Source organism: Scyliorhinus canicula, chromosome 5 (genome assembly GCF_902713615.1).
Source record: "Scyliorhinus canicula chromosome 5, sScyCan1.1, whole genome shotgun sequence".
Taxonomy (NCBI): domain Eukaryota; kingdom Metazoa; phylum Chordata; class Chondrichthyes; order Carcharhiniformes; family Scyliorhinidae; genus Scyliorhinus; species Scyliorhinus canicula.
In genome coordinates this window covers 82199560-82226274 of record NC_052150.1, presented here as the reverse complement: position 1 = coordinate 82226274, position 26715 = coordinate 82199560, and the positions used below count along the sequence as shown (strand labels likewise).

At 45.3% G+C, this 26715-nt stretch overlaps 1 protein-coding gene across 7 annotated transcripts in view; it reads left to right on the top strand.

Moving 5' to 3' along the window:
• Nucleotides 1–26715, top strand: part of LOC119966096 (RNA-binding motif, single-stranded-interacting protein 3) — a 1648548-nt gene that overhangs the window by 1512454 nt on the left and 109379 nt on the right. For all 7 annotated transcript variants that reach the window (XM_038797302.1, XM_038797300.1, XM_038797299.1 and 4 more), the window contains one exon: nt 5394–5500. In XM_038797302.1, the coding sequence (XP_038653230.1) occupies nt 5394–5500 (107 nt within the window). The remainder of the gene's footprint in view (nt 1–5393; nt 5501–26715) is intronic.

The following is a 26715-nucleotide window of genomic DNA, read 5'->3' as shown; positions in this document are numbered from 1 at the left end:
AAAAAAAAAATACACAATGTAAATACATAGACACAGGCATCGGGTAAAGGAGTGTAGAGAAGATGTGTAGGTCGGGGTTGGACTTCCGGTTTGGGCCTCTTCAACTTCTGGGTCGGGTCATTGTAAGAGTCCTGCTGGGTTGGGTCATCAGGTCCATTCCACGGGCCTCTGAGGATCTTCAAACCTGCAAGAGAACATTAATGCATCAAGTCCTGGACAATATCCAGGCTTGGGCAGACAAATGGCAAGTAACTTGTGCCACACAAGTGCCAGGCAATGACCATTTCCAATAAGAGAGAATCAAACCATCACCATTGACATTTAATAGCATTGCCATCACTGAATTCCCCCATTATCAACCTTCTGTGAGTTACCATTGACCAGAAAGTGAACTGGACTAGTCATATAAATAATGTGGCTACAAGAGAAGGTAAGAGGTTTAGAATCCTGCGATAAATAACTCACTTCCTGACTCTCCAAAACCTGTCCACCACCTATAAAGCACAGGTCAGGAGTGTGATGGTATACGCTCCACTTTCCTGGGTGAGTGCAGCTCCAACAATATTGAAGAAGCTGGACACCATCCAGGACAAAGTAGCCCGCTTGATTGACACCTCATTCACAAACATTCAATCCCTCCATCACCAGTGTCCAGTACCAGTAGTGTGTACCATCTACAAGATGCAATGCTGGAACTCACCAGGTCCCTTACACCGGCTGCCTCAGACAGAAGAGTTGAAAGCAGCAGCTGTCACTTCCTAGAAAGCTAAAATAAGTGAAAAAGCCGTGATTTTTCACTGTTTCTGCCTGGACTGCTCTTTAGCTTCCAGCATGGGTGACTGAATGGAGGGGCGGTCTCTGATATGGAGGGGGTTCTCTGATATGGGGGGGGGGGGGTGTCTCTGATATGTGGGGGGTCTGATGGGGTGTGCTGGGGCTGGGGTGGGCACGATTTGTGTTTTGATGGGAAGGGGGGGCTCCGATTGACTTTGGGGGCACCTACGTTACATACTTTCCCTCCCTTGACCCACTGCGGGGTCCACCGCATCAGTGCCACGCTGGAAATTCCTCGCACAAATCCATGCCCGCATGAATTCCAGCTGAGAGGCCGAAGCATCATGGAGGTGTGGAGAATTGGGCTTCCAGCCCTTTCATCGTATGCAAATCGATTCAAATGACCCACGTGCACCCCGACCCCCAGCACCAGGACGGGGTGTGTAGCTCGTTGTCACCGCTGGTGGGGGGCCGGTACAGTAGAACGAGCGCCAATCTCGTTTTTAGCCCCATGCTCCATTCTCTGCCACATCAGGAATGCCGCTACCGGCAGCAGACGGCAGAGATTCCAGCCCAATGGGTACATTTAATAATTGAGTTCGATAGATTTTGAACGCTAATGGAATCGAGAGATAGGACAGGAAATGTGGAGTTTATGTGGGACATCATCAATGATCTGAGCAATTGGTGAAACAGGCTTGATGGGCTATAGAGCCCAGACCTGCTGCTATTTGTTATGTTTGGATATTCTAAAGAGACACACAGAAACAAAAATCATTATAAGCTTAAAGCCCAGTTGCAGAAACTCCTCCCAGTACTTCAGCAGCAAGGAGATAGTTAGAGAAATATCGAGAAGCTTCAAAAAATGCAAATGTTTACTTCCTGTATTCGCAAAGGAAGACATGATTAGAATGCCCTCCCCCAAACAGAATTTACCTAGGCCAAATTAATGGCATTGATATAAATGAAATGAAAGTCCCAGAAAGGCAATAGCCGGAATTCTGCAATACGGTGGCTAAGTGTTGAAGCCAGCGTAAACACCGGAGTGTTTCACGCCGGTGTCAACGGGCCTCCTCGCCCAGAGATTCTGTGGGGAAAGCACGGCGCCAGAGTGCTCCATGCAGCACCTGCACTGTGCGGCCACTTCCGCGCCGGGCCCGCGCAACATGGCGGAACCAGCGGGCCGGCTCGGCAGAAGGTAGGCCACCCCCCCCCCCCCCAAGCGTCTGATTCCCCCCCCACCAGGACGGCCACCGCGGCCATGGGTCCGAGCTCCCAGGTGGAACCATGTTTGACCACACCGTTGGAACTCGGCCAGTCGACCGTGGAGAATCACCGCGGGGGCCTCTATCAACAGCCCCCGACAGGCATCACATCGATCACGCGCGACTGGCGGCGATTCTCCGGTTACCAGAGAATCGGTTCCCGGCGTCGGACCGACGTTGTCGTCTGTCTCGGCAACATCTCCGATTCTCCGAGCCAGCGCAGGCTAGGAGAATCCCGGCTAATGTGTGTGCAAAAACAATTAAATTCCATGGATAGATGGTAATGAGTAAAGAGCAGCAAAGAGGTCGAGGGGCGATATTTGTGAGGCCTTTACAGTTATCATACAAAGGTACCTGGACATTGGGGAAGGCACAGTAGATTTCAAACAGCCTAAAATTGCCCCAAATTCCAGAAAGCTGATAGATCCATCTGTGTTATTTCTATCTGTGCGGAATAAGAGAGCTAATTATTAGGTGTAGGCTTGAAGACTGTTTTTACAGCAAACTCTTTGTGCATTGTTGTCAATGGCATTCAGAAGGTGACGATTCAGACTGACTAACCTCTTTGACATGCCTAATGGGTGCAGTAAGTCCTAACTAGACTTCCCGAAGGTATGAGACTCAGTTCCAGATGACTGATTGTTAATTAAACTCAAAGCTGTCAAGATTCAGGATAAATCTTAGGGATGGATAAGAAATTCATTGATTGATAGTAAACAATGGCAGCTTATTGGAGGAATTATGTTATGGTAGGAGAAATGGACTATGAGGGGTTCCAGTTATTTAAAAGATATTTATTTTGATGATGCTTGTCAACCATCTACTCAGTGGAAGACACGCAGCATTACCAGGAGACTATTCAGTGTGAAAGAGGGTTAATATTATCTCAAAGCTAGGGGCTGTTTAGCACAGGGCTAAATCGCTGGCTTTGAAAGCAGACCAAGCAGGCCAGCAGTACGGTTCGATTCCTGTAACAGCCTCCCCGAACAGGCGCCGGAATGTGGCGACTAGGGGCTTTTCACAGTAACTTCATTGAAGCCTACTCGTGACAATAAGCGATTTTCATTTCATTTTCATTAAGGGTTGGTATTTGTAGAGGAGTTGTTCAATGGAAGGCATGGTGCCAGTTATCCAAAATCTACTGACTGGGGGCTCCAACTTAAAAGCTTAGTCTACAAATCGATTACTTCACCCTGACTTTGATAAGAAGGCAGCAATTCCTCATTTTGGCCCTTCAGAAGCCAATACACACTGGCCCTACAAAACCTGACATAATTACATCTCGCTGATCATAATTGCCTAATTAATACATACAACAGTACATAAAGTCAGTCACTGTGAATCTGACCTCTTAAAAACTGTCCTTTACATGTCCAGCAGAAAGTGTAGCTTCAGGAAGTTTGCCAGGATAAGAGGTCTAAAATTTGACATATCTTGACTAATCAGTGGCTGATTGCAATACTGGGATATGGTCAATTGAAGTTTGGCTATGGCAGAATTACAATGATCATAATTACTTGAAGTTGCTGCAGTACAAAGAAAATCAAGCTTGGATTAATTTGGATGTTTCAAACAACATAATTGTTGCTTCCCGGTGCAACTGAGTCTTTGGCATGCTGTCAGAAAGGGAAGAGTTCCCTCCACCGCATTCATCCAAAGATCTCACTACCATTTCACCCTCTTCCACAGGTATTCCTATCTCTTCATCCTCCACTTGCTCCTGCAAGGATTCCCGTCATTGCATCCTTCATGTAGCCATGAGGATGGCAAGCTGGAACAATCCTCCTCCTGAGAGGGCTCTCTCCTGCGTATTATGTGCCCTCTTCTCCTGCAATGTTAGAACAGAGAGAGAGAGATGAGGCACTGCTGGCCATGACCAAAGTCAACGGCCCAGTTACATCAGAAACCGCAAGAATCAATGTTGCAGGTCCTCAACAGCACTAGAACTCTGGGTATTGCTTTGTGTTCTGTAAACACTCTGAACACACATTTCTCCCAAGTTAAGGAATACCATACACTTTCAGGTGACTCAGCTCATGTGCCTGCAGTGATTGCATACCTAGAGGCCTGTCATAAGGGTCTCATACTGCACTCACTTTGCCACAGCGAACAAGGTCATTCAACCCCCTGTGACACCACACCCAGTTCCTCCACATGACACTGTTTCTGCTACACCCATCAACGTGTGCCTTATTGAGTAGCCCTCTCCTGCCAACCTTTGGAAACAGAGCCACGCTCCTGTCTACTAGCCTCCAGCTTCCTTTTAAGAGCTGTGCCCATGGAGCATGGGCAGCTGTCCCAGGTTCCAATCTCTGCCTTTACTCCTGGTGAACTGGAGCTTCTGTTCATGAATCAAAATGGAAATGGCTGGCATTGTGCCTTTGAATCAGGCCCACACTTTCAGAGCCTCACCTCCATCCCACATGCACTGCCATTATTTGGCCACCAACTTTTCCAGCGTTACATTCTGATGGGACTAATGTTATGGTGATGTAAACAAATGGAGGAAATACTGTAGGCAAATGTTCACAAAGTGCAATTATCTTGACTTTTCCTCTGAATTATATAATTTATTGACGGAGTATGGTCTGCTTGCAATTTAGTGAGCAAAATGGGGGATTCAGCAATTAATTCTTTATACTAGCCAACAGAACAGAGAGAAAATGGCTGCTTGTATTTGTAAGATGTTGAAGAATTATCGGAGTGGGTCCATAAACTATTCATGAGATTTTGTTTGCGCTTATAATGGTTAAGATTTTAACTTGGCGTACACAGTAAATGTTAGGACTTTTTAGAGCCAGTTGCTTTTGGGCGTTGTGAATGTAAAGCTACTTTACAAATCCGAAGTATGATTTATCATCTCATGCCAACTGTATTCATCGCAGAGAAGAAAGAAATCAGAATTCACTTTCTTCATACAGATGGCTGAATAAACTTGAACTCAGAATATTCCAGTTGTAAAGGTGCAAAACAATTGGAAAGTCAGTGGGAAGTGGCATTGTTCAAAGACATTTGACGTATTTTTCACACTATACATCTGGAAACACCAGCAGATAAGGGGTTTATCCAGGGACACAGGTGGGTAACCCTCATCTGGCCTGTGAGACACTTTATCTTTTTAATATGTGCAGGAATTTGTCAATCACGGGTGTGGAATAATCTAAGTTCTTGTACTCTAACCAAGGTTTTGAAGTTTGAGCAGTGCTCACTGCTGTTGGCACCTAACATGAAGGGGCTCAGATTATGTTTTAACAAGTTGTACTTCAAAAGAATTCGGCTACACACAAAAAAGTACTTCTGCTGATATAATCACTTCTCTGTTGCTAATGTGGCCTTGGCTGTTTGCCTTTGCAGCCCCCAGTGAGCCTTTGCTGTGCAAATTTGCTGATGGAGGGCAGAAGAAAAGACAGAATCAAAGCAAATACACACAAAATGGAAGGCCGTGGCCCAGAGAAGGAGAGGTAAGTTATTGTCTAAGTCTGAATTTTTGAAAAAGCAAAAAAAGATTGTAAGGTCAGTACTAAGAAATTCTTTATCTTTTTTGCCTCCACAGACTGGCAAAAAGGAATAACATATTTGTTGTGATGAGTGCAAAAATAAGTGAAAGCAGCTGGTCTAACAGATTAACAATCAGCCCATTGACCTAACTAATCTGGGACTCCCATCACCAAGTCAAAACCCATCGCAGAGTCGTAGATCTGCAGATTCCCTTTTCCAGGCAGTGTGTGCTTAGTGACAATTAGCTTTTGTCTCTCTGCTTGAGGATGGAGGGAGGGAGATAGAACTAGCTGACTTGGTGCAACAGACCTTTTTAATTAAAAGTAAACTGTATTCTGCATAAGGATTATCCTTTATCAGTAAAGGTAAAGTACATTACAACACTTTTCTATGTTTGAAATAGCCACTCTGCATATTTGTGATCGTCTCCAATTCTGATTGTCCAAAAGGATGAAATTTGCGTAGAATTAAATCAACATTTTGCCTTTGGCCTTGATTGATCTTATGAGTATGGAAAAATTAGACAAGTCACTTTCAGGGGACTTTATTTGGAAAATAATCTATTTTTAAGGAAAAGAATAAGAACCAACATCCCAAGGAGGAAGAAACATGCTAAGGGGAGGACAAGGCAACCATGGCTGGCACGGGAAGTCAGTAACAGCATAAATGCAAAGGAAAAAGCATACAATGTGGCGAGGATTAGTGAGAAGCCAGAGGATTGGGAAGCCTTTAAAAGCAAGAAGAGAACAACTAAAAAAAAACAATCAGGGAAGCGAAGATGAAAAAGGAGTGCTAGCTAATAATATAAAAGAAGATTGCAAGAGGGTTTTGTTGATATATAAAAGGTAAGAGATAGGCAATAATGGACATTGGACCACAAGAAAATGAGGCTAGAGGAGCAGTAATAGGCAACAAAGAAATGGCAGATGAACAGAATACATCAGTCTTCATAGTGGAAGACACCAGTGGCATACCAGAACTTCAAGAGAGTCGGGGGCAGAGGTGCGTGTAGTGGTCATCACTAGGAAGAAGGTGCTGGGAAAACAGAAAGGTCTGAAGGTGGATAAATCACCCAGACCTGATGAACTAACCCCAGGGATCTGCAGGAAATGGCTGAGGAGATTGTGGAGCCATTGGTGGTGATCTTTCAGGAATGCAGGGAGAGTCCCAGAGGATTGGAAAATGGCTAACGTAACTGTTTAAGAAGGGAGTGAGACAGAAGAGAGGAAATTATAGGCTGGTTAGCCTGAGTTGTCAGTAAGATTTTAGAGTCTTATTAAGGATGAGATTGTGGAGTACTTAAAAGTGAATGGTAAAATAGGACTGAGTCAGCACGGATTCATCAAAGGGAGGTCACACCTGACAAAATCTGTTAGAATTATTTGAAGAGACAACGAGGAAGTTAGACAAAGGAGAACCAGTGGATGTGATCTGTTTTAATTTCTAGAAGGCATTTGACAAGGTGCCGTACAGAAGGCTGCTAAATAAGAAAAGAGCCCAAGGTGTTAGGGGCAAAGTACTGGCATGGATAGAGGGTTGACTGACTGGCAGAAGGCAGAAAGTGGGGATAAAGGGATCCTTTTCAGGATGGCAGCCGGTGACTAGTGGTGTTCCGCAGGGGTCAGTGTTGGGACAGTAGCTAGTCACAAAATACATTAATAATCTGGAAGAAGGAATTGAGGGCATTGTTGCTAATATAGAAGATGACACAAAGATATGTGGAGGAACAGGTTATGTTGTGGAAGCAGGGAAGTTGCAGAAGTACCTGGAGAGGCTAGGAGAGTGGGCAAGGATGTGGCAGAGGGAGTACAATGTGGAAAAGTGTTAGGTTATGCACTTCGGGCGGAAGAATAGAGGCACAGCCTATTTTCTAAACAGTAAAAGGCTTCTGAAATCAGAAGCACAAAGGGACTTAGGAGTCCTACTTCAGGATTCTCTTTAAGATTAACATGCAGGTTAAGTTCGCAGTTGGAAAGCAAATGCAATTTTAGCATTCATGTCAAGAGGGCTAGAATACAAGAGCAGAGATGTACTGTTGAGGCTGTATAAGGCTCTGGTCAGACCACATTTGGAATATTGTGAGCAGTTTTGGGCCCGTATCAAAAAAAGGGTGTGCTGGCCTTGAAGAAGGTCCAAAGGAGGTTCACAAGAATGATCGCTGGAATGAGGGGAGGGGGTGGCGGAGTAGTATTGTCACTGGACTAGTTAACCAAAAACCCAGGGTAATGTTCTGGGGACCCAGGTTCGAATCCTGCCACTGCAGATGGTGAAATTTGAATTCAATAAAAATCTTGAATTGAAAGTCTAATGACGACCATGAAACTATTGCCAGTTGTCGTAAAAATCAATCTGGTTCACTAATGTTCTTTAGGGATGAACATCTCCTATCCTAACCTGGATTGGCTTACATGTGACCAGACACGCAGAAATGTGACTCTTAACTGCCCCCTCAAAGGTAATTCAGGATGGGCAATAGACACTGGCCAGTGACACCCATCTGCCATGAGCGAATAAAAAAAAGGACTGGCCTTATGATGAACAATTGAGGACTCTGGGTCTGTACTCAATGGAGTTTAGAAGAATGACGGGGGATCTCATACAGTGAACGTGAAGAGGATGTTTCCACTAGTAGGAGAAACTAGAACCTGAGGGCACAGCCTCCGACTGGAAGTACGATCCTTTAAAACAGAGGCGAGGAGGAATTTCCTCAGCCAGAGGGTGGTGAATCTGTGGAACTCTTTGCCGCAGAAGGCTGTGGAGGCCAATTCACTGAGTGTCTTTCAGACAGAGATAGATAGGTTCTTTATTAATAAGGGGATCAGGGGTTATGGGGAGAAGGCAGGAGAATGGGGATGAGAAAAATATCAGCCATAATTGAATGGCGGAGCAGACTCGATGGGCCGAATGGCCTAATTCTGCTTTTATGGTCTTACGGCATCACCTATGTCACTGCCTGTGTGCTAATGAACAAATGTCAAAAGGTTTCCAAATGCTCTTGAATAGAGACTTTTAAAATTTTGACATCCCAAAATAATCAGCATTACAACATATCCTTCATTGCCGAAAATCAAGTCAGCATCTTGCATGGACCGAAATTACACAATCATCACTTTGTTTTCACCCTGGCTTAATTCTGAACAGTATTCTGCATTGGAGCGGACTGCATTTTTATCGCAGTACATAGGCAAAGGGTTTGAATCCAGACCATTGAGATGGCATACAAACCTCATCTCTGGTAATTATTATGGGTCCAAGGTGAAGTACGTTCGATCAAACTTCAAACTGGTTCCCAGTCGATCATAAGGGTGTTCTTAAAGAGCTTAGTTAACATCAATTTTATCAAAGTTTCATATGATATTCCAATTTGTGTATCAGCCGAGGCAGTTATGTCTATGGGTTGTTTAACCCTGGGGCAGCAGAACTGTGCCCCATCCTGTTCTCCCACAGCATCCATTCTATCTATTTTCAAATAGATGTCAATGAACAATAACCAGGAGCAGGAACCCTACCCTATCCTACCCTGAGGCAACATTGGCAGTTGTAGCCTTCACACTGTCTTGATGGCCAGGGATTGAACCTGGAACCATCCGGTTTCTGCGGCTATTTTATTAAATTTTAAATGATGTTTCTCCAGCTTGAAACAGCAGAGTGGAGATATTGCAGAGGCTTGGGTTACTGCAACAGAATAATTTAACTTAGTGCCACCTAGTGGAGTTTGTGCCTCTGTCACTGCATACAGTATTTAGTTGTGTTCAGTTTAACCCTTTGCAGCAAACCCAGTTTCAGGCTGTGATTCCATTATTGCGGGAGCTTACAGAGAGTTGCTAAGGAACGCTCTTGTCATTTATTAATTTGAGGCATATGCAGTTTGAGAGTAGCAGTCAACATAGAACTACAGTGCAGAAGGAGGCCATTCGGCCCATCGTGTCTGCACCGACCCACTTAAGCCCTTACTTCCACCCTGTCCCCGTAACCCAATAACCCCATCTAACCTTTTTGGTCACTGAAGGCAATTTATCATGGCCAATCCACCTAACCTGCACGTCTTTGGACTGTGTGAGGAAACCGGAGCACCCGGAGGAAACCCACGCACACACGGGGAGAACGTGCAGACTCGGCACAGACAGTGACCCAGCGGGGAATTGAACCTGGGACCCTGACGCTGAGAAGCCACAGTGCTATCCACTTGTGCTGCCCCAAGTAGCTCAGTTTTTTGGGGGGGAAAACAATCTGGTTGCCTGCAATGCAGTACTGATCATTGTCCTGAGAATCTTTCACAAAACAAAATAAGTAAATGAATTTAACAAAATAACCCCCATGTGTGCAAAGAAGTTTAGTTTTTTTCTCTTGAAGGGGCGGTCAGTGAACAGTGCTCCTTGCAAACACAGTGAATGTCTTTCTGAGAGGATAACAGAAAATGTAGCTGCTTGCTGTTGTTTAGCTGAACAATGAAACAAATTAAACATTTAAAACAACATTACAAATCTGAGATTTTGAGATCGTCATGCATGTTTTTTTAATGTTTTTTTTTCTCCTCCACATGCCTCTAATTATGTTTTGGCAGAGTGCAGATAAACAACAGCTCCCAGGCCTGTGTTTTTGCTATAGCGGATGTTCCTGCTGGGATAAGAACAAAAATGTACAACAGTTAGATTCTCAAAGCTGTTCTGTCATTCAGTTAGACCATGGCTGATCTGTACCTCAACTTCATTTACATGCCTTTGCTCAACATCCCTTGACACCCAGACCCAACAAAAACTAGCAGTCCCAGACCTGAAAATGTCAGTATCTTTAGCCGTTTGGGGGAACGAGTTCCAGATTTCCACACCCTTTTGTATGAAAAACACTTCCTAATGTTTGAGCGTGGCCCATAGTGCTTCAATGTTCAACATTATTAAATATCTTTTTGTGAATGTAGGGATATATATGATGGGATGTATGTTGATGATCATGTAGCATTAATTTGATTACTTCTGGGTGACTTGGCAGGATAATATGCCTGGTTTCAACATAAATATGCAAATCTAATTTGCAACATCAAACAAAATGTAATCTGCAGGTGAAGGGCCCATTTCTTAGATTTAGTATTTCTATTATACAATGTGCAATGTGATTGTGTTTTTGCAAGTCCTGTACCTAGGAGCGATTTGAAATTATAAAACAAGCAGTACCAAAGCAGCCCTGGTATGGGCTCTGAACCACTTTGAAACCCAATGCGTGATGGCCTTGCCAGCTTACTGTTTTGTGGTTTCTCAAGCGATCGATCGTGTCCGATCATCAGGTCCAAGTCTGAGTAGAGTGAATGTGATGAGCCAAAAGGGATGAACGCACAGACTAACCCAGAAAACTAAAGCATAATCCAAGAGAGTACTGGCATAGCTCACAAAGGCAGGTCCAATGTGAGTGTTTGTCTTTATTGCCTGATTGCTGGAGGAGGGCGAAAAGAGAAAAAAAGAGGGTAAGATTGCAAACCAATGTTGCTTTTGATGGGCTATCTATAAATTGGCAAGCTGATGAGCCTACCCGACAGTCCTTTACTTCCAACAGCTAATTTTTTTTTTAACAATGCCCAGCTTGATGCTTAATTTAAAAGTATTCAGATTATATTGCATTCCAAATATTTTTAGGATTTAGTGACAGGATATAAAATATGTTTTCAATCATTTGTAAGCTTGCCATCGCAGCACTGCTGTTAACAACATGCTGTGCTCTCACTCTATATCAACAATGACAAGCAACACTGGATGCTCAGAATAAAGTAGAACATTGTTTGCTGCACTTTAAAGGGGCTTAATGCCAGAGTAATTGAATGGATTCTGCTCAGGACACCCTTGCAAGAACTTTGAACAACTATTTTAATTTAAGTAAAAGTCGTGAAACTCTTCACCACTAATTTTTGTAAGAGTATTTGTCTTTGAATATTAAGTGGCATTTCCAGAAAAGTACCTCAAAGCATTCTTCTGTTGCTGCCTCTTTCATGCACAGTTAATGGACATTTACAGTGTGCTACAGGTTATATGCACCTTATTTAATTTACATGCTTGCTACACTTGTCCAAATCAGTCCTAAATAAAGTAACAAGAATCACAGTTAGCATGGTATATTGGAATAAATAAGCAGATAAATTGTCAGTTTTAATTCAGATACAATAATAGATCGCCTGGGCATTAGCAAACATTCAGACTGCGTTTACATTGATTTACAAATTTCAATAGTGCTACATCGTCATTAAAAATTAATGGAATAAAAACATTAATTAAGCAAATAATTGGTGTTGGCCTAAATCTGTTCTGATAGTTTTCTGGCATAGTTTGTTATAACTACACATCATATTCCATGACAGTCCTCTAAGTGACTAGCCATGGCTCAGGGGTAGCACTTCCACCTGAGTCAGAAGATTCTGGGTTCAAGTCACAGTTCAGAGATCAAAGTAGGAAATTGAGGCTAAAAATTCAATGCCGTGCTGAGAGAGCACTGTTAGAGGTGCTGTCTTCAAACTGAGACACTGTCTTCCCAATGGAATGGCCTGTGGCACTATTTTCAAGATGAGCAGGAGAGCAGCCTGGTCAGTATTTATCCTACTGCCAACATCACTAAAATAGATTGTCTCATTTATGTTTGTGAATCTTGATGTGTGCAAATTGGCTGCTACCTTTTCTATATTCTACACTGCAAAGTACTTTTTAACCAACTGTAAAAGAACTTTGGGACCTAAGAACATAACAAATAGGGGCAAGAGTAGGCCATTTGGCCAACTGAACCTGCTCTGCCATTCACTAAGATCTGGCTGATCAAATTGCGGCCTTAACTGCATTTTGGTCCCACCCCCATAACACTCGACTTCCTTGTAGATCAAACATCTGTCTAACTCGATCTTAAATTTATTCAATGACCCACAGTCTCCACTGCTCTCTGGGGTAGAGAATTTCAAAGACTAACAACTCTCAGAGAGAAGAAATTCTTCCTCACCTGTCATAAATGGAAAACCCCATATACTGAGACTGTATCCCGTAGTTATGGACATATTCTCTCAGCATCTATCCTGTCAGGCCCCTTCAAGAATTTCACCTCTCATTCTTCTAAACGCCAATAAATATTGGCCCTACTTGCTCAACATTTTCTCAAAATACAAGCCCCATATTCCAGGAATCATTTAAGTGAACCTTCTCTCAAGTGCCTCCAATACAAGTATGCCGTTCCTTAAGAAAGAAAAAGGGTATACAGTCCTCAAGCTATGGTTTTACCAAAGCCTTGGATAGTTGTAGCAGGACCTCCGTACTTTTATGTTCCATCCCCCTTTGCAATGAAGGCTAACATTCCATTTGCCTTCCTAATTATTTGTTGTACCTGCATTCTATCTTTTATGCAATTCATGTAAGAGGACACCCCAAAACCCTTTGTACCACAGATTTATGCAATTTCTCTCCATTTAAATAATAATCTGCTTTTCTATTTTCCACCCAAAGTGAACAAGCCATGTTATATCCCATTTCCCATTTTTTCCCATTCACTTGGATTGGATTAAGTGAAAAGTATTGTTCTGCGTACAGTTCAGACAGATCATTCCATACATGATAAGAAAATACATAGGGCAAACATAAAATACACAATGTAAATATATAGACACAGGCATCGGGTGAAGCACACAGGAGTGTAGAACTACTCAGTAGAGAAGATGTGTGAAGAGATCAGATCAGTCCATCAGAGGGTCATTAAGGAGTCTGGTAACAGCGGGGAAGAAGCTGTTTTTGAATCTGTTAGTGTGTGTTCTCAGACTTTTGTATCTCCTGTCCAGTGGAAGAAGTTGGAAGAGTGAATAAGCTGGGTGGGAGGGGTCTTTAATTATGCTGCCCGCTTTCCCAATGCAGAGGGAGGTGTAGACAGAGTCAATGGATGGGAGGCAGGTTTGTGTGATGTACTGGGCTGTGAGCATGACTCTCTGTAGTTTCTTCTGGTCTTGGGCCGAGCAGTTGCCATACCAGGCTGTGATGCAGCCAGAGAGGATGCTTTCTATTGTGCATTTGTGAAAGTTGGTAAGAGTCAATGTGGACATGCCGAATTTCCTTAGTTTCCTGAGGAAAGTATAGATGCTGTTGTGATTTCTTGCTAATAGCGTTGACGTGGGTGGACCAGGGCAGATTGTTGGTGATGTGCACACCTAGGAATTTGAAGCTGTCAACCATCTCCACCTCGGTTCCATTGATGCAGGCAGGGGTGTGTACAGTACTTTGCTTCCTGAAGTCAATGACCAGCTCTTTAGCTTTGCTGGCATTGAGGGAGAGATTGTTGTTGTTACGTAGCCTATCCATATCCCTAGTTTTTTTTGTATTATCAGCAAATTTTGCTATGAAACTCTTTTATATAGATTATAAATAGTTGAAGCCCCAGCAATGAATCTGGTGGCACCCACTTAATCAGAGTTTACGCACCTGAAAATTACCAATTTAACCTAACTCTGTTTCCTGTTAGATAGCCAATCCTCTATCCTCCAATATAATGGCCCAATATCATGAGCTTTTATGTTGTGTAATTACCTTTGATGTGTCATCTTATCAAATGCTTGTTGGAAATCCACAAGTACTGCAGACAAGTACTGGCCCTTCCCACTGACGGGATCTTCCGGTGCTGCTGAAGGCACCTCCTGTAGCAGATTTTCCGGCGACAGGATGGACGAGCCACACAAAATGGCGAATACATCGGTGGGACCAAAAGATTCTACCGGCAGCCAATAGCGAGCCACTCTAAGACACGCTGCGGTGGAGTTTGGAAAATTCCAGCCTACGTCTATTGGTTTCCCTTTTCACCCTGATTGTTACATCGTCAAAGAGCACTAATAATTTGGTCAAACACAATTTGCCTTTCAAAAAACCATGTTGACTCTGCTTGATTGTGGTATGATTTTTCAAATGTCCTGCTACTGCTTCCGTAATATTGGATTCAGCATTTTCCCCATGACTGATGTTAGGCTAACTGGCCTATAGTTCCCTGCCTGCTGGCTCCCTTCTCTTCAATAGAGGTGTTACACTTGTGGTTGTCCCTGCTGGGACCTTTCCAGAACCTGGGGGAAATTTGGAAGATCACAGCTAATGCTTCCACTGTCTCTATAGCCACTTCTTTGAAGGTCATTAGGTCCAGGGAACTTGTCAGCCTTTAGCACCATTAACTTTCCTCATACTTTTCCTCTTGTAATTGTGATTGTTTTAAGTTCCTCCTGTGTGTTTGCCGCTTCATTTTCTACTAATATTATTGAGATTAGTGTCACCTCAGCATGAAGGTAGATACAGAATACTTATTCAAAGCCCTGCATTTTCCTTGTTCTCACTATTAATTCCCCAATCTCGACATCTCGGAGGGACCAGTGTTTACTTTAGTAACTCTGCCTTTTTATATAGGCTTTATATATTTTCTTGCTAGTTTACTTTGATATTCTAATTTCTCCCTTTTTATTATTTTTTTTTTCATTATCCTTTGCGAGTTTCTAAAAATTTCACCAATCTTCTGACCTACCATTAATATTTGTAGCATTATATGTCTTTTCTTTCAATTTGATACTTCTTCAATTATCCACACATTGCATACTGTTCTTATGGAGTCTTTCCTTCTCAGTAGTTCAGAGTTCAGAGTTATGAAATATCACCCTAAATATCTGCCACTGCTTCCCGACTGTCGTACGTTTTAAACTTTTTTCCCAGTCTACTGAACTAGTCTTCCCAGTCTGCTATTGTATCTTTATGTTTACTGCACTAGTTTCAGATCCAAGTTTCTCAACTTCAAACTGACTGTGAAATTATTTTTTTTTAAACTATTTTAATTCAAATTTTCAACATTTTTACAACAAATAAACACACTACACCCAACACCACCCCCCCACCCCCCGAACTACCGCCTCCCCACCCCTTGATGGCAACCCGATTCCCAAAGTGCAAGACAAACAAACCCCATCTCCGGCGGAACCCCTCACCTGCCCCTCTCAGAGCAAATTTCACCTTCTCCAAGTACAGGAACTCCCTTAGATTCCCCAGCCACACAGAGGCACAGGGAGAGAAGCTGAACCCACCCCAACAGGACCCACCTGCAAACAATCAATGAGGCGAAGGCCAAGGCATCTGCCCCACACCCGTCTACAACTCCGGCAGATCTGACACCCCGCAGGGGCCCCAAGGGACCCAGCTTTAAATCCACGTGTAGTACCTCTGACATGGTGCTGAAATCCACCCCGAAAGATTCTCCAACTTCAGGATAAGGAAAGCGGTGCTCCTTTCCAGAACATATCGATTTGATTGGCTGAGCCCCTCCCACACTGCTCGCAGCTATCCTCCACCCCCTCAAACAGCCAGCCCATCCTCACCTTCATTCAGTATGCCCTGTACACCACTCTTAACTGAATCAACCCCAGCCTCATGCACAAGGTTGAGACATTGACCCTTCGCAGCACCGAGTACTATAATCCCTGCTCCAACACCATCCCTAATTATTCCTCCTTCTTGGCCTTAATCCCTTCCATAGACACCTTATCCTCCGCCATGTTCCAACCATAAATCGCCAAAACGACCCAACCCTTCAGTCCCTTTATCGACAGCACCTCCTCCAGCAACGAGGAGGATGATGCCACCAGAAGGTTCAGGAAGACCTTTCTCACAAAGTTCCACACCTGCATATACCTGAAGCCCTCCTCATGCTGGAGCCCAAACTTCATCTCCAACTCCTCCAAGCTTGCGATCGTCCCTGCAAAAACAGATCCTTCATCTCATTCACCCCTCTCTCCTTCCATCCCCGGAACCTCTCATCCATCCTAACTCGCATCCATGACTGAAACCCATGGTTTCCTCTTATCAGCATCAACCTCGAGCCTGCCCTCAACTTAAAATGCTGTCGGAATTGCCTCCAGATCCTCGGTGTGGCTACCACCACAGGACCACAGAGTACATCCCGGGGACAAACAGCAGAGGCGGCATTGCCAGCGCCCGCAACCCCAACCCTTTACAAGAACCCGCCTCCATTCACACCCACAAAGCCTCCGTCTCTCTACACCAGCCCCGCACCTTCTCCACATTCACTGCCCAGTAATAGTGGAACAAGTTTGGAAGGGCCAACCCCTCCGACTGCCACCTCCATTGGAGCACTGCTTTCCTTATCCTGGTCACATTCCCTGCCTACACAAACAGTGAGTCCAGCCTGTGCATCCTTCTAAAGAATGACTTTGGCATCAGTGGTGCCAACATATCCTTAAATTTTTAATAAAATTCCACCATGAACCCATCCGGCCCTGGTGCCTTACCCGACTACATCTTCCCTATCGCTGCCTGCACTTCCTCCACCCCATTGGTTCCTCCAATCCCACCCTCTCCTTCTCTCCCACCTCCAGTCGCTCCAGAAATTCCCTCATCTCCGACTCATCCTCCAGTCGCTCCGACTTATACAGTCCCTATAAAAGTCTTCAAACGCCTTATTTACACATCACCAACCCAGCCGTTCCATCCTTAATCCGCACGATCTCCCTCACTGCTGCCTGCCGACAGAGCTGGCCCGACAACAATCGAGCGGCCTTCTCACCATACTCGTAGACAACCCTTCACTCTCGCTTCAGCTGCCAAATTGCCCTCCCCGTGGTTAGAATTTCAAACTTCGCCGACAACTCCTTCCTCCTCTCCAAATGTCCATACTCCAGGCACTCTGCGTATCTACAAAATCACATCCGAAAAACACACCAACTCTAAAGCCCACACCTACCTCTTCCAACCTCCCAATACCCTGCAACCAAATAAGAACCAAAACTCAGCAAACCATGGGCTGGATTCTCCACCGGCTGGATGCTCCGTTTTGCCCCTTAATTGGAAAAATGAAACCGGTAAGTTATTTCTTAAAAATCATAACAGTCATAAAGAGAAAGAACAACATTAGGAAAAACTCAGTCAAAAACCTTTAAAGTGCAAAGTCAGTCCAGACCGATGCCTTCTGCCTTCACATACGCTTCCACCGCTGTCTCGAAGTAATAGTCGCTGCCATTATGCGTGACCCTCAGCTTCGCCAGGTAAACCATACCAAACCCACATTGCATTTATACAATGCCGTCTCATCCCGACCGAAGGCTGCCCGACTCCTCGCCAGCTCCGTCCTTGGATCCTGGTACGTATGTATACCGTTGCTGTCCCACTCCACCTCCTGCTCTGCTTCACCCAACACAGAACCTTCTCCTTCACTTGAAAATTGTGAAAGCAGACAATCACAGCTCTTGCCAGTTCATTCGTTCTTGGTTTCAGGCGGTATGACTGGTGGGCCCCATCCAATTCGTAATGGGAGGGGTCCGTCTCCACCCCCCCCCCCCCCCCCTCTCCTCCCATTAACTGCGCCAGCATCACGGTGAAGTACTCTGTAGGCCTCCGGCCCTCCATCCCCTCAGGCGCATCCACGACCCTCAAATCTACCTTCGCAAACTGTTCTCCAGGTCTTCTCCTTTGGCTCTCAGCTCTCTGTTGATCTCTGCCACCTTCCGCAATCCCTCACCCATCGAGGTGAACTGGTCACAATGCCACGATAATGCCTCCTCCACTCCCTTCATATTCTCTCCTTTCTCCCACACCGCCGTCAAAGTCTTCACCAAATCCTATCTCATTTTGGGCAATGATCTCACCCACTACTCCTTAAGTGAGGTAATCATTTCTGACCAAAGCCTTTCAAATGTTTTGAGAACAGCCGTTCAAACAACCCAGCCATCACTTCAGCCATCTTTTCCACCATGATGAGCACGGCCCCACCCACCGAGCTCCCTCCCGCAATTTGTTCTCCCACTGAACTCTTCGCCATGTTTGCCTGCGAACTTTCACTCACTCCCTTTCTCTCTGGGTTCTTTTTTTCTGGTTTTAGGCATTCTTGAAATGCCTCAGACCTTCCCACAACTTCTCACATAAGAATTTCCTTCAAAACTGAATTGTCCCAAAAACTGCACCGGATGTGAAATTGTATCATGTTATGACTATTTGTACTTAAAGATTTACAATGTGATCGTTAATTACATTAATTAATCGCTACACACAACCATGTCTGAATTTGCCTGTTCCCTGGTTAGTTCCCAAACATATTGGGCGGGATTCTCTCAGCCCGGGGCTAGGCCGGAGAATCCCCGCGACCACCCCGACAGAGGCATACGAGTCTCCACAGAGTAATTGGTGCTGGTGTGGATTGCGCCGCGCCGGTCAGGAGCCCACCGATCGGCAGGCTGGCCTCTCTAGCTGGGCGCCGGCCCCTGTAGTCCTGCGCCATGTTGCGTCGGGGCAGGCACGTTGAAGGAAGCCACTGCGCATGCGCGGATCCCGCGGCGCCCAGTTCACGCCAGGATCAGCAGCTGGAGCGGCGTGAACCGCTTCAGTGCCGTGTGGCCCCCCTGTAGGGGCCAGAATTAGTCGTGGGGTCGGCCCATTCACGCCGTCATAAAACACGACAGCGTTTATTAGAGTCCTGCCCATTGTTCCAACAAACTGTCTTGAATACAATCTATGAACTCTTTCTCAAGGTTATCTTTGCCAATTTGATTGATTTTATGGGAAATTTATTGCACGATTATTCTAGTATCTTTCTTCCAAGCCCCCATTATTTCACGGTACACTCTGCAAATAACATAGTGTGATGTAAGTCTTTTTGTTTTACAATAGTGGACCAAATCGGCGCAGTGAAAATTGACTTATTTTCAAATGTTACTGAATGAGGTGGTGAGCAAATGGCCTCATTGGCCTACAAATAAAATCTAATGCCAACAAAACTGTTGAGTTCCAATCATTACATCCTCTGAATTAAATTTTATTTCATATTAATGAGGAGAAGGAATTTGAATATGCACCTAAAGGCTTCTTTAAAGTGCAGTTTCATTTATTAATTATGCTTTTGACAGATTGATGCATGTAGTGAGTTCAAGGAGGTTGGCATTCAAGGGCACCCAATCCAGAGAAAAATCACCCGAAATGCCTCACAGGAGATAGCTGACAGTTCTCTGCAATATACTCAGAACCTGTTACTGCACAGCCTTGAAAACTTTCACATAAATTTACAGCCCTTTAAATTCTCAATATGCATGCCCATTCTGCAGCAAAGCATTTATACATGCATCTTATTTACACAGAAAATCCTTTTACAAATCCTGCCTTCAAGAATCTTGGTCAGTTACAAAATGGATGACATGTCCGGCAGACATCTTTTGCTGCCTGTGCTTCTGAAACTTAGATCTCAAGTCAAGTTCTCTGCTTACAAGACAGAATAGTGTATAAATCATAGAACAAAGCCAAAGTGGAGGGGGGAGGTGGGTGGGGGCTCAGAAATTACAAACCCTTCACTCCCTTTGTGAAATCCAGCAAGGCAGCACAGTGGTTCGCACTGTTGCTTCACAGTGCCATGAACCGGATTCGATTCCTGTCTTGGGTCACTGACTGTGCGGTGTCTGCACGTTCTCCCCATGTCTGCGTGGGTTTCCTCCGGGTACTCCGGTTTCCTCCCACAAGTCTCAAAAGACGTGCTTGTTCGGTGAATTGAACATTCTGAATTCTCCCTCAGTGTACCCGAACAGGCGCCGGAGTGTGGAGGCTAGGGAATTTTCACAGTAACTTCAATGCAGTGTTAATGTAAGCCTACTTGTGACACTAATAAAGATTATTATTATTAATGGGCAGCTGTGCCATGGGTCTCTTGCTATTCATGGGGAAAGAGGAAGAAAGTGTGAACCTTGTAAACAAGTTCTCAGCCCCGGGCGGTAAATTGGTTGAGTGCAAATAAAGGCCGGGATTCTCCCCCAACCGGCGGGCGGGCCACACCGGCGCCAAAGAGTGGCATGAACCACTCCGGCGTAGGGCCACCCAGAAGTTGCGGAATCCTCCGCACTTCTGGGGGCTAGGCCGGCGCTGGAGTGGTTGGGGTTGGCGTGGCGCCGAAGGGCCTCCACCAGTGGGCGCAAGTTGGTGCATGCGCAGGAGCGCCAGCATGTTCTGCCGCATGTGCAGAACCGCTGCCGTGATCCCTGTGCATGCGCAGGGTGTTTCTTCTCCGCGCTGGCCATAGCGGAGCTTTACAGAGGCCGGCGCGGAGGGAAAGGGTGCCCCCATGGCACAGGCCCGCCCGCAGATCGGTGGGCCCCGATCGCAGGCCAGGCCACCGAGGGCCCCCCCCTGAGACCGGATCCCCCCTCGTATCGCCCGAGGACTCCGCAGGCCGCCCTCAGAGCCAGGTCCCGCCGGTATGGACCTTGTGTATTTCACGGCAGCGGGACAGGCCGAAAACGGGCGGCCACTCGGCACATCGAGGCCCAGAGAATCGCCGGGGGGGCCACTGCCAACAGGACCCGACCGGCGCGGCGCGATCCCTGCCCCCGCTTAAAATCCGGCGCCGGAGAATTCGCCGGGGGGTCGGAGAATACCGCCCAATATCTTTGCTGGTCTCGACGGAGACCAGTATGGAAAAGCTGAGGGACGAAGTAGCCTTGACATTCCGTTAATAATATTGTCCCTTTGATGTCCATTAGCTGCACTGTCTTTATAACAGATCGTACAACTCTGCAAAAGTCATCTTGCTGACCCAAATTCTGTGGAGGCAGTTCCCTTGGCCATTGCCAAGTAATGTGCCTGGGTCTATAGATACATTTGTTGGTATAATGTCAGGCACAGGTATTCTGATTCAGCTGTCATTTGAACTTCCTCAAACACTTCTTTTGATTTTATTTATCCTCTTGCACAAAATCTGTTTTTTTTTAAATGACAGAATGCATACAAGAGATCCCTTCACAGTTGGAAATAGCCATAGTGGCCCTTTAATACCCACTTAAAATGGGTGGATTTAATTCAGTTGGTAATTTCTCAGAAAAGACAAAGCTGAGAGATGTGTCCAAATGCTTTTTAACTGGTGGGAGACAAACAACTCTACGTTAGATTATTTGTAGCTTAAGAGTTTGCAAAACCCAGAATTTCTCACTCTTTATTCTCAATTCTTGACAGAATTCTTTCTGCTGAGTGGAATTTTTATTTTGTTTTGGCGTGTCTTTCTGAATCCAAGTGATGGGCAGACACTAATGCTGCTCCCAGGGAAGTTTGGATCAGGAAGAGCTGTGTAAACAGGTGGAAGGGTGCGGGGCGAAGATCTGGTGCCCTCTGCTTCCCTCCGATAAAGTCCGGGCAGAAGGCTCGCAGGTAGTCCTTTTCAACTGGAAGCCAATTCAGGCCCTTAAATGGCTGCATTAGGACCAATTATGGGCCTCATCACGTTACTGTGGGTATTCAATCAGTGGTGGGTGGGGGATTCGCCATCCGGACTGCCCAGTCTAGTCTTTATAGTGTACCAGCGGTCTGCCAGAGTGAAATGCTCGCCCCTTGTTCATGGCCACTGTATTCTCTATTGAGGGACCCTACATCAGAAAAGGGATCCTGCAGGAAGCCATCCCTGCCCTTGCTTCTGACCCCCCTCCCTCCAACTTACAGGCAACGCACTCCCATGACCTGGGATCTCTGGTGAAGACTCCACTGTGATACAAATAGTGGCCACCACTCTCGATGGCGCTGCCAGAACTAGAGAACTGTTCAGCCAGCAGTTCTTGAGGCCGTGATGTCTGCCCTTCATGGGGCCTCAATGGGACTGAATGTCTAATGATTGGAATGTAATCGTGTTTGGTCTGTCAGAGGGAAGCAAGGAATCCATGAGTAGTCCAATGAGTGGGCCTGACTCCCGTTAAATCTTGGGCAATAGATTGTGATGTAAGTAGAAACTTTCCATGAAAAGAACATGGGGCTGGATTTTTGGGGCGGGATTCTCCTTGAATCACCGGGGCAGGCAGAAACGGCGCTGTGGAGTGGTGGGAACCACTCCGGCGTCAGGCCACCCCAAAGGTGCGGAATCCTCCGCACCTTCAGGGCTAGGCCAGCGCCGGAGTGGTTTGTGCCCCGCCGGCTGTCATGGAAGGCCTTTGGCGTCACGCCAGCCAGGGCCGAAGAGACTCTGCCGGCCGGCACAGGTCCGCGCATGCGCAGGAGCGTCAATGGCTGCTGACGTCATCCCCGTGCATGCGCAGGGGGGTTCACCTTTGCGACGGCCATCGAGGAGGCTTACACGGCCGGCGCCCGCCGACTGGTGCGCGCGATTCCCGCCCCTGCCAAATCTTGCATGTGCACGGCGGCAGCCTTCAGCAGCCTCGCCATGCTCCATGCCGGACTCAGACTGTAATCTACACCAGCGGGGGATCAGAGAATCCCTCCCTCTATTTCAGGGACTATGTCCCCATGCCATCGTGAAAACTGTGGCCTTTTATGCCTGAAAAACTGCCGTCAAAAGACCACGTGCGGGACTCTCCGACTCCCCCCCCCCCCCCCCCCCCCCCTCCGGTCGGGTCGGAGAATCGCCGGGGGGCAGCGTGAATCCCGCCCCCACCGGCTGTCAAATTCTCCGACGCTGGGGTTTGGCAGGGGGGTAATCGCGCCACGCCAGTCGGCGGCCGCTAACAGCAGTCTCTCTGGCCCGCGATGGCCCGAAGTCCCGCCCGTTCTATGCAAGTCCCGCCGGTGTAGATTGGAGTAGGTCCCTTACCGGTGGGATCTCGCGGCGCAGGCGGGTTCTGGGGGAGGCGTGAGGCGATCTGGCCCTGGGGGGTGCCCCCACGGTGGCCTGGCCCGCGATCGGGGCCCACCGATCCTCGGGCGGGCCTGTGCCATGTGGGCACTCTATTCCTCCGTTCTGGCCGTGTAAGCCTCCATTGTCTCGCCACTCCCTATCTCTGTAATCTCCTCCAGCGTCATAGCCCTCAATAAAACTGCATTGATCTAATTCTGGCCTCTCGGGCATCTCCAGTTTTAATCGCACAATTGCTGGTCATGCCCCAGCTGAGATATTCCCTCCTTAAACCTCCTTATTCCTCTTCATCTCTCCACCTGTCTTTTATCCTTTAATACAGTACTTAAACCTTATCTATTTTAACCAAGCTTTTGGCCATCCCAACCCTCATATCACCTAATGTGGCTTGGAGTCCGATTTTCCTTTATAATACTCCTGTAACACAACTAAGGTTCAGTTGACCTTTCCTATTTTCAGATTGCCAAACAATTATCTGTTGAGCTTTGTTGAGTACTTTTATAGGATGCTATACAGAGCAATCTGGCTAGGGAGTAAAATCTCAACTAAAGGATGAGTAGATGCTGTGGGGGCCTTCAAATGACTCCAGGGAGCTCCAAGCATTTGCCTCTCTCGGCAATATGGAAGATGCCTTTGCATTCTTGTGATGAGTAGAATGTCTGGAGAACTTATCTGCTGTGCCAACGGCATTAGACCTAATTGTCTGTTGCACTCTCTCAGTTTATGGGTGGGTATGCGTAGGCTGGACACTTGTGATAATATTGGCAATGATCTGCTTTCAGTGGTCCACACTTTTCACTGTAAAGCTTTTGAATATTGAATTTGATAGTGAGATGTTAAATCATCTGGTTTGTCTGCATGTTCTTTCATCTCTGTTGCTGGTGCAGTCCCTCCCATATATTTAGAACTCCCAGTGGCGGATTCATTGTTAGATCATTGCTTCACTCAGCAGCATAGCATTGATCCCATTCGCCAAGGTGGCAACTGGACTGTGGATTTGGATCATTCTTCCTCCCCAGTGGGTTCCAATCTGTCTCATTTCTGTCCTGCAAGATTATTTTGTCCACACTTGTGCTCAATGCTTCACCTCACAAAATCGAATCTACAAAGTAAGGCAAATATTATGAACTGCCTTCTCACTAATGTTACTGTTCTCGGGGTTACATAACAGGGAGATAACAGGTGCCCATGATTATGGGTCTTTGCAGAAGATGGTTCTTCTCACAGGCATTAACGATAAAACAGGTTCACTAGATTGGTTAGAATACTGTATTTGACTGGAGAAAATTAATTATTTTTCCAACGGTGTTATAGAGATTTCTCAATATATTGTGGGCCTTTGTACACTGAAGTCAGCCTTCTTTATGCCATTTTGTTGACAGTGTTAATATGCTTTCAGTAGACCGGTGGTATCTGATGGGATTTGATAGAATGATTTCACGGTTGTGGACCTTCTGCACCTTCACCTTATTAGTGTAGAAATACTGACTGTATACCGACAGCAGTATTTTATTGAGTATTTGTTTCACTAAAATAAATAGCTTCTGTGAAATGAAGCTGCCACGGCCTCCAAGTGGAATCCTGGATTTGTTTCCATATCCCATACCCTTGGCAAATGCAAAATGCATAAGAATGCCAGTAGATTTGAATAATCTTTAGTATTTTCTGTCTGGGTGTCTGATTGCTAGCCGTGGCAATCCAAGTTGCTTTATTCAAGGAATTTCAGCAGTCCCCACTTGGGTGGTAGCAGAGCACTACTGCATAATGATCACAATATAATCCACTAAATAACTAATGACGAGAAAGAAATCCAGGCAAATGACAGTTTCAATTATCAGATAATTATATCCATAATACGAGCCTGTGTGCAAGATGTCTATACTTGCACTGCCATCATAGATATTCCTGCGAATATTTGAATGGAGACCTGTCACAGCAACTATTTGCCTCTTCCCAGCCAGTGTGTGAGAGCAATTTAGTGGGTTCATCACAGGCTGAATGGAGTTCTTCATTGGAATGGCTTGTTGGTATTATGATGTGTAGAAGTGGAATCCTGTAAAAATTGGCCTTACATTAAATGCAAACCACCCAGTCACAAATATAGTGGAACACTTAATTTTGTGCTGTCCCCCACTTGTAACATAATTTACACATTCTCATTTTTAATGCATTAGAACCCAGTAATTAGTGGATCAAAATCAATTCTTATAGGGTAATGCTTATCTAGTTTAATTTTTTGGGATATTCTTTATATTAAATACATGTTATGTATAATGTATTTGGTGGCAATGTTTAGAAACTAATTATTAGGCACCAGGCAGATACATGGAGCAGAATTAGAAATGACCCAGTGACTCACGTTTTTTCCAACAAAGCCAGAAGCATCTCACAAAATTATTAAGTTTTAAATCATAGAAATATTGGAATTCTTAAAATATGAGGACCAACACGGAAAATTTGGCAACCAGGAAAAGGCCCATTGACATTCGGCGGGAATTTGTGAGGCAATAAAATCCCAGCTAATGATGCAAGCATGGAAGAGTTTTAGAAGTTATCATTCAACAATCATATCTCACAAAATATCACAGTTTATAAACTTTTTGGTTATTCATTCTCAAGACATGGGTCTCTCTGGCAAGACCAGTATTTATTGCCATTCCTTGGTTGCCTTTTAGAAGTGTCATAACCCCCACGAGGACCAAGGAGAAACCATAATTGATCTCCCCATGGGACACATGGAGTACGAGCTTCCCAGATAGGGGTGGAGGTCACCCAACTGGGCCTCATTATGAACTAAGATAAAAAGCTGGCCCAAAGCTGGGCCTGATGTGGTTAGTTATCCCAGCAAGGACTGTACTGGGAGTGCCTTAAGCAGAACTTTGTAAATAGTCCATTAAGACTTTGTTCATTTATCACTAGCTTCCTCTGAGTTACTAAAAGATGGTATTGGCCTTGTTCTTGATGCACTACAGCCCAGAGTAACATGGTCCCACAATGCTGGTAGATAGAGACTTCTAGGATTATGACCCAGCGTCACTGACTCAGGGAGGAACTTGGATAAATCATTTATGTAGATATCTTGAGCAGTTTATTTTGTGAAATAAATTGCCACTTTGAACTGTGCGTCCTTCAGGAATGTGTTCTTGCCACTGACTGAAACAATTTGCTTGCAGAAATCTATTTTGTGCATTATATATGGACAATGACTTTGTAAATATATTTTAAATGTTGAGCAATGTGTTGATATACACACCATACTGGTCTACAGTACATATGGTTGATCTATTAATCAAAAGAATAGTGAATAATTAATGTTTATAATTGCTGGATGTCTGACAACTTGTCTCTCTATAGCAGTCAATAATATGGTTGCTATTGCAGGTTCACCATTGTCCATGCTTTATAGACTTTTATAATGAGGTGCCTAATCCTTGGTATTCCTTCAAAGATATTCAGCTGCTTTCTACAGGCCCTTGCATCTATCTTGGTTTTTCAAATTTTGAGCATTTCTTTAAAGGCAATCTTCGCCCAGTTATTTCAACGTCCACTTGGTTTAGGTAATGAATGAATTTAATGAATCCTTTTG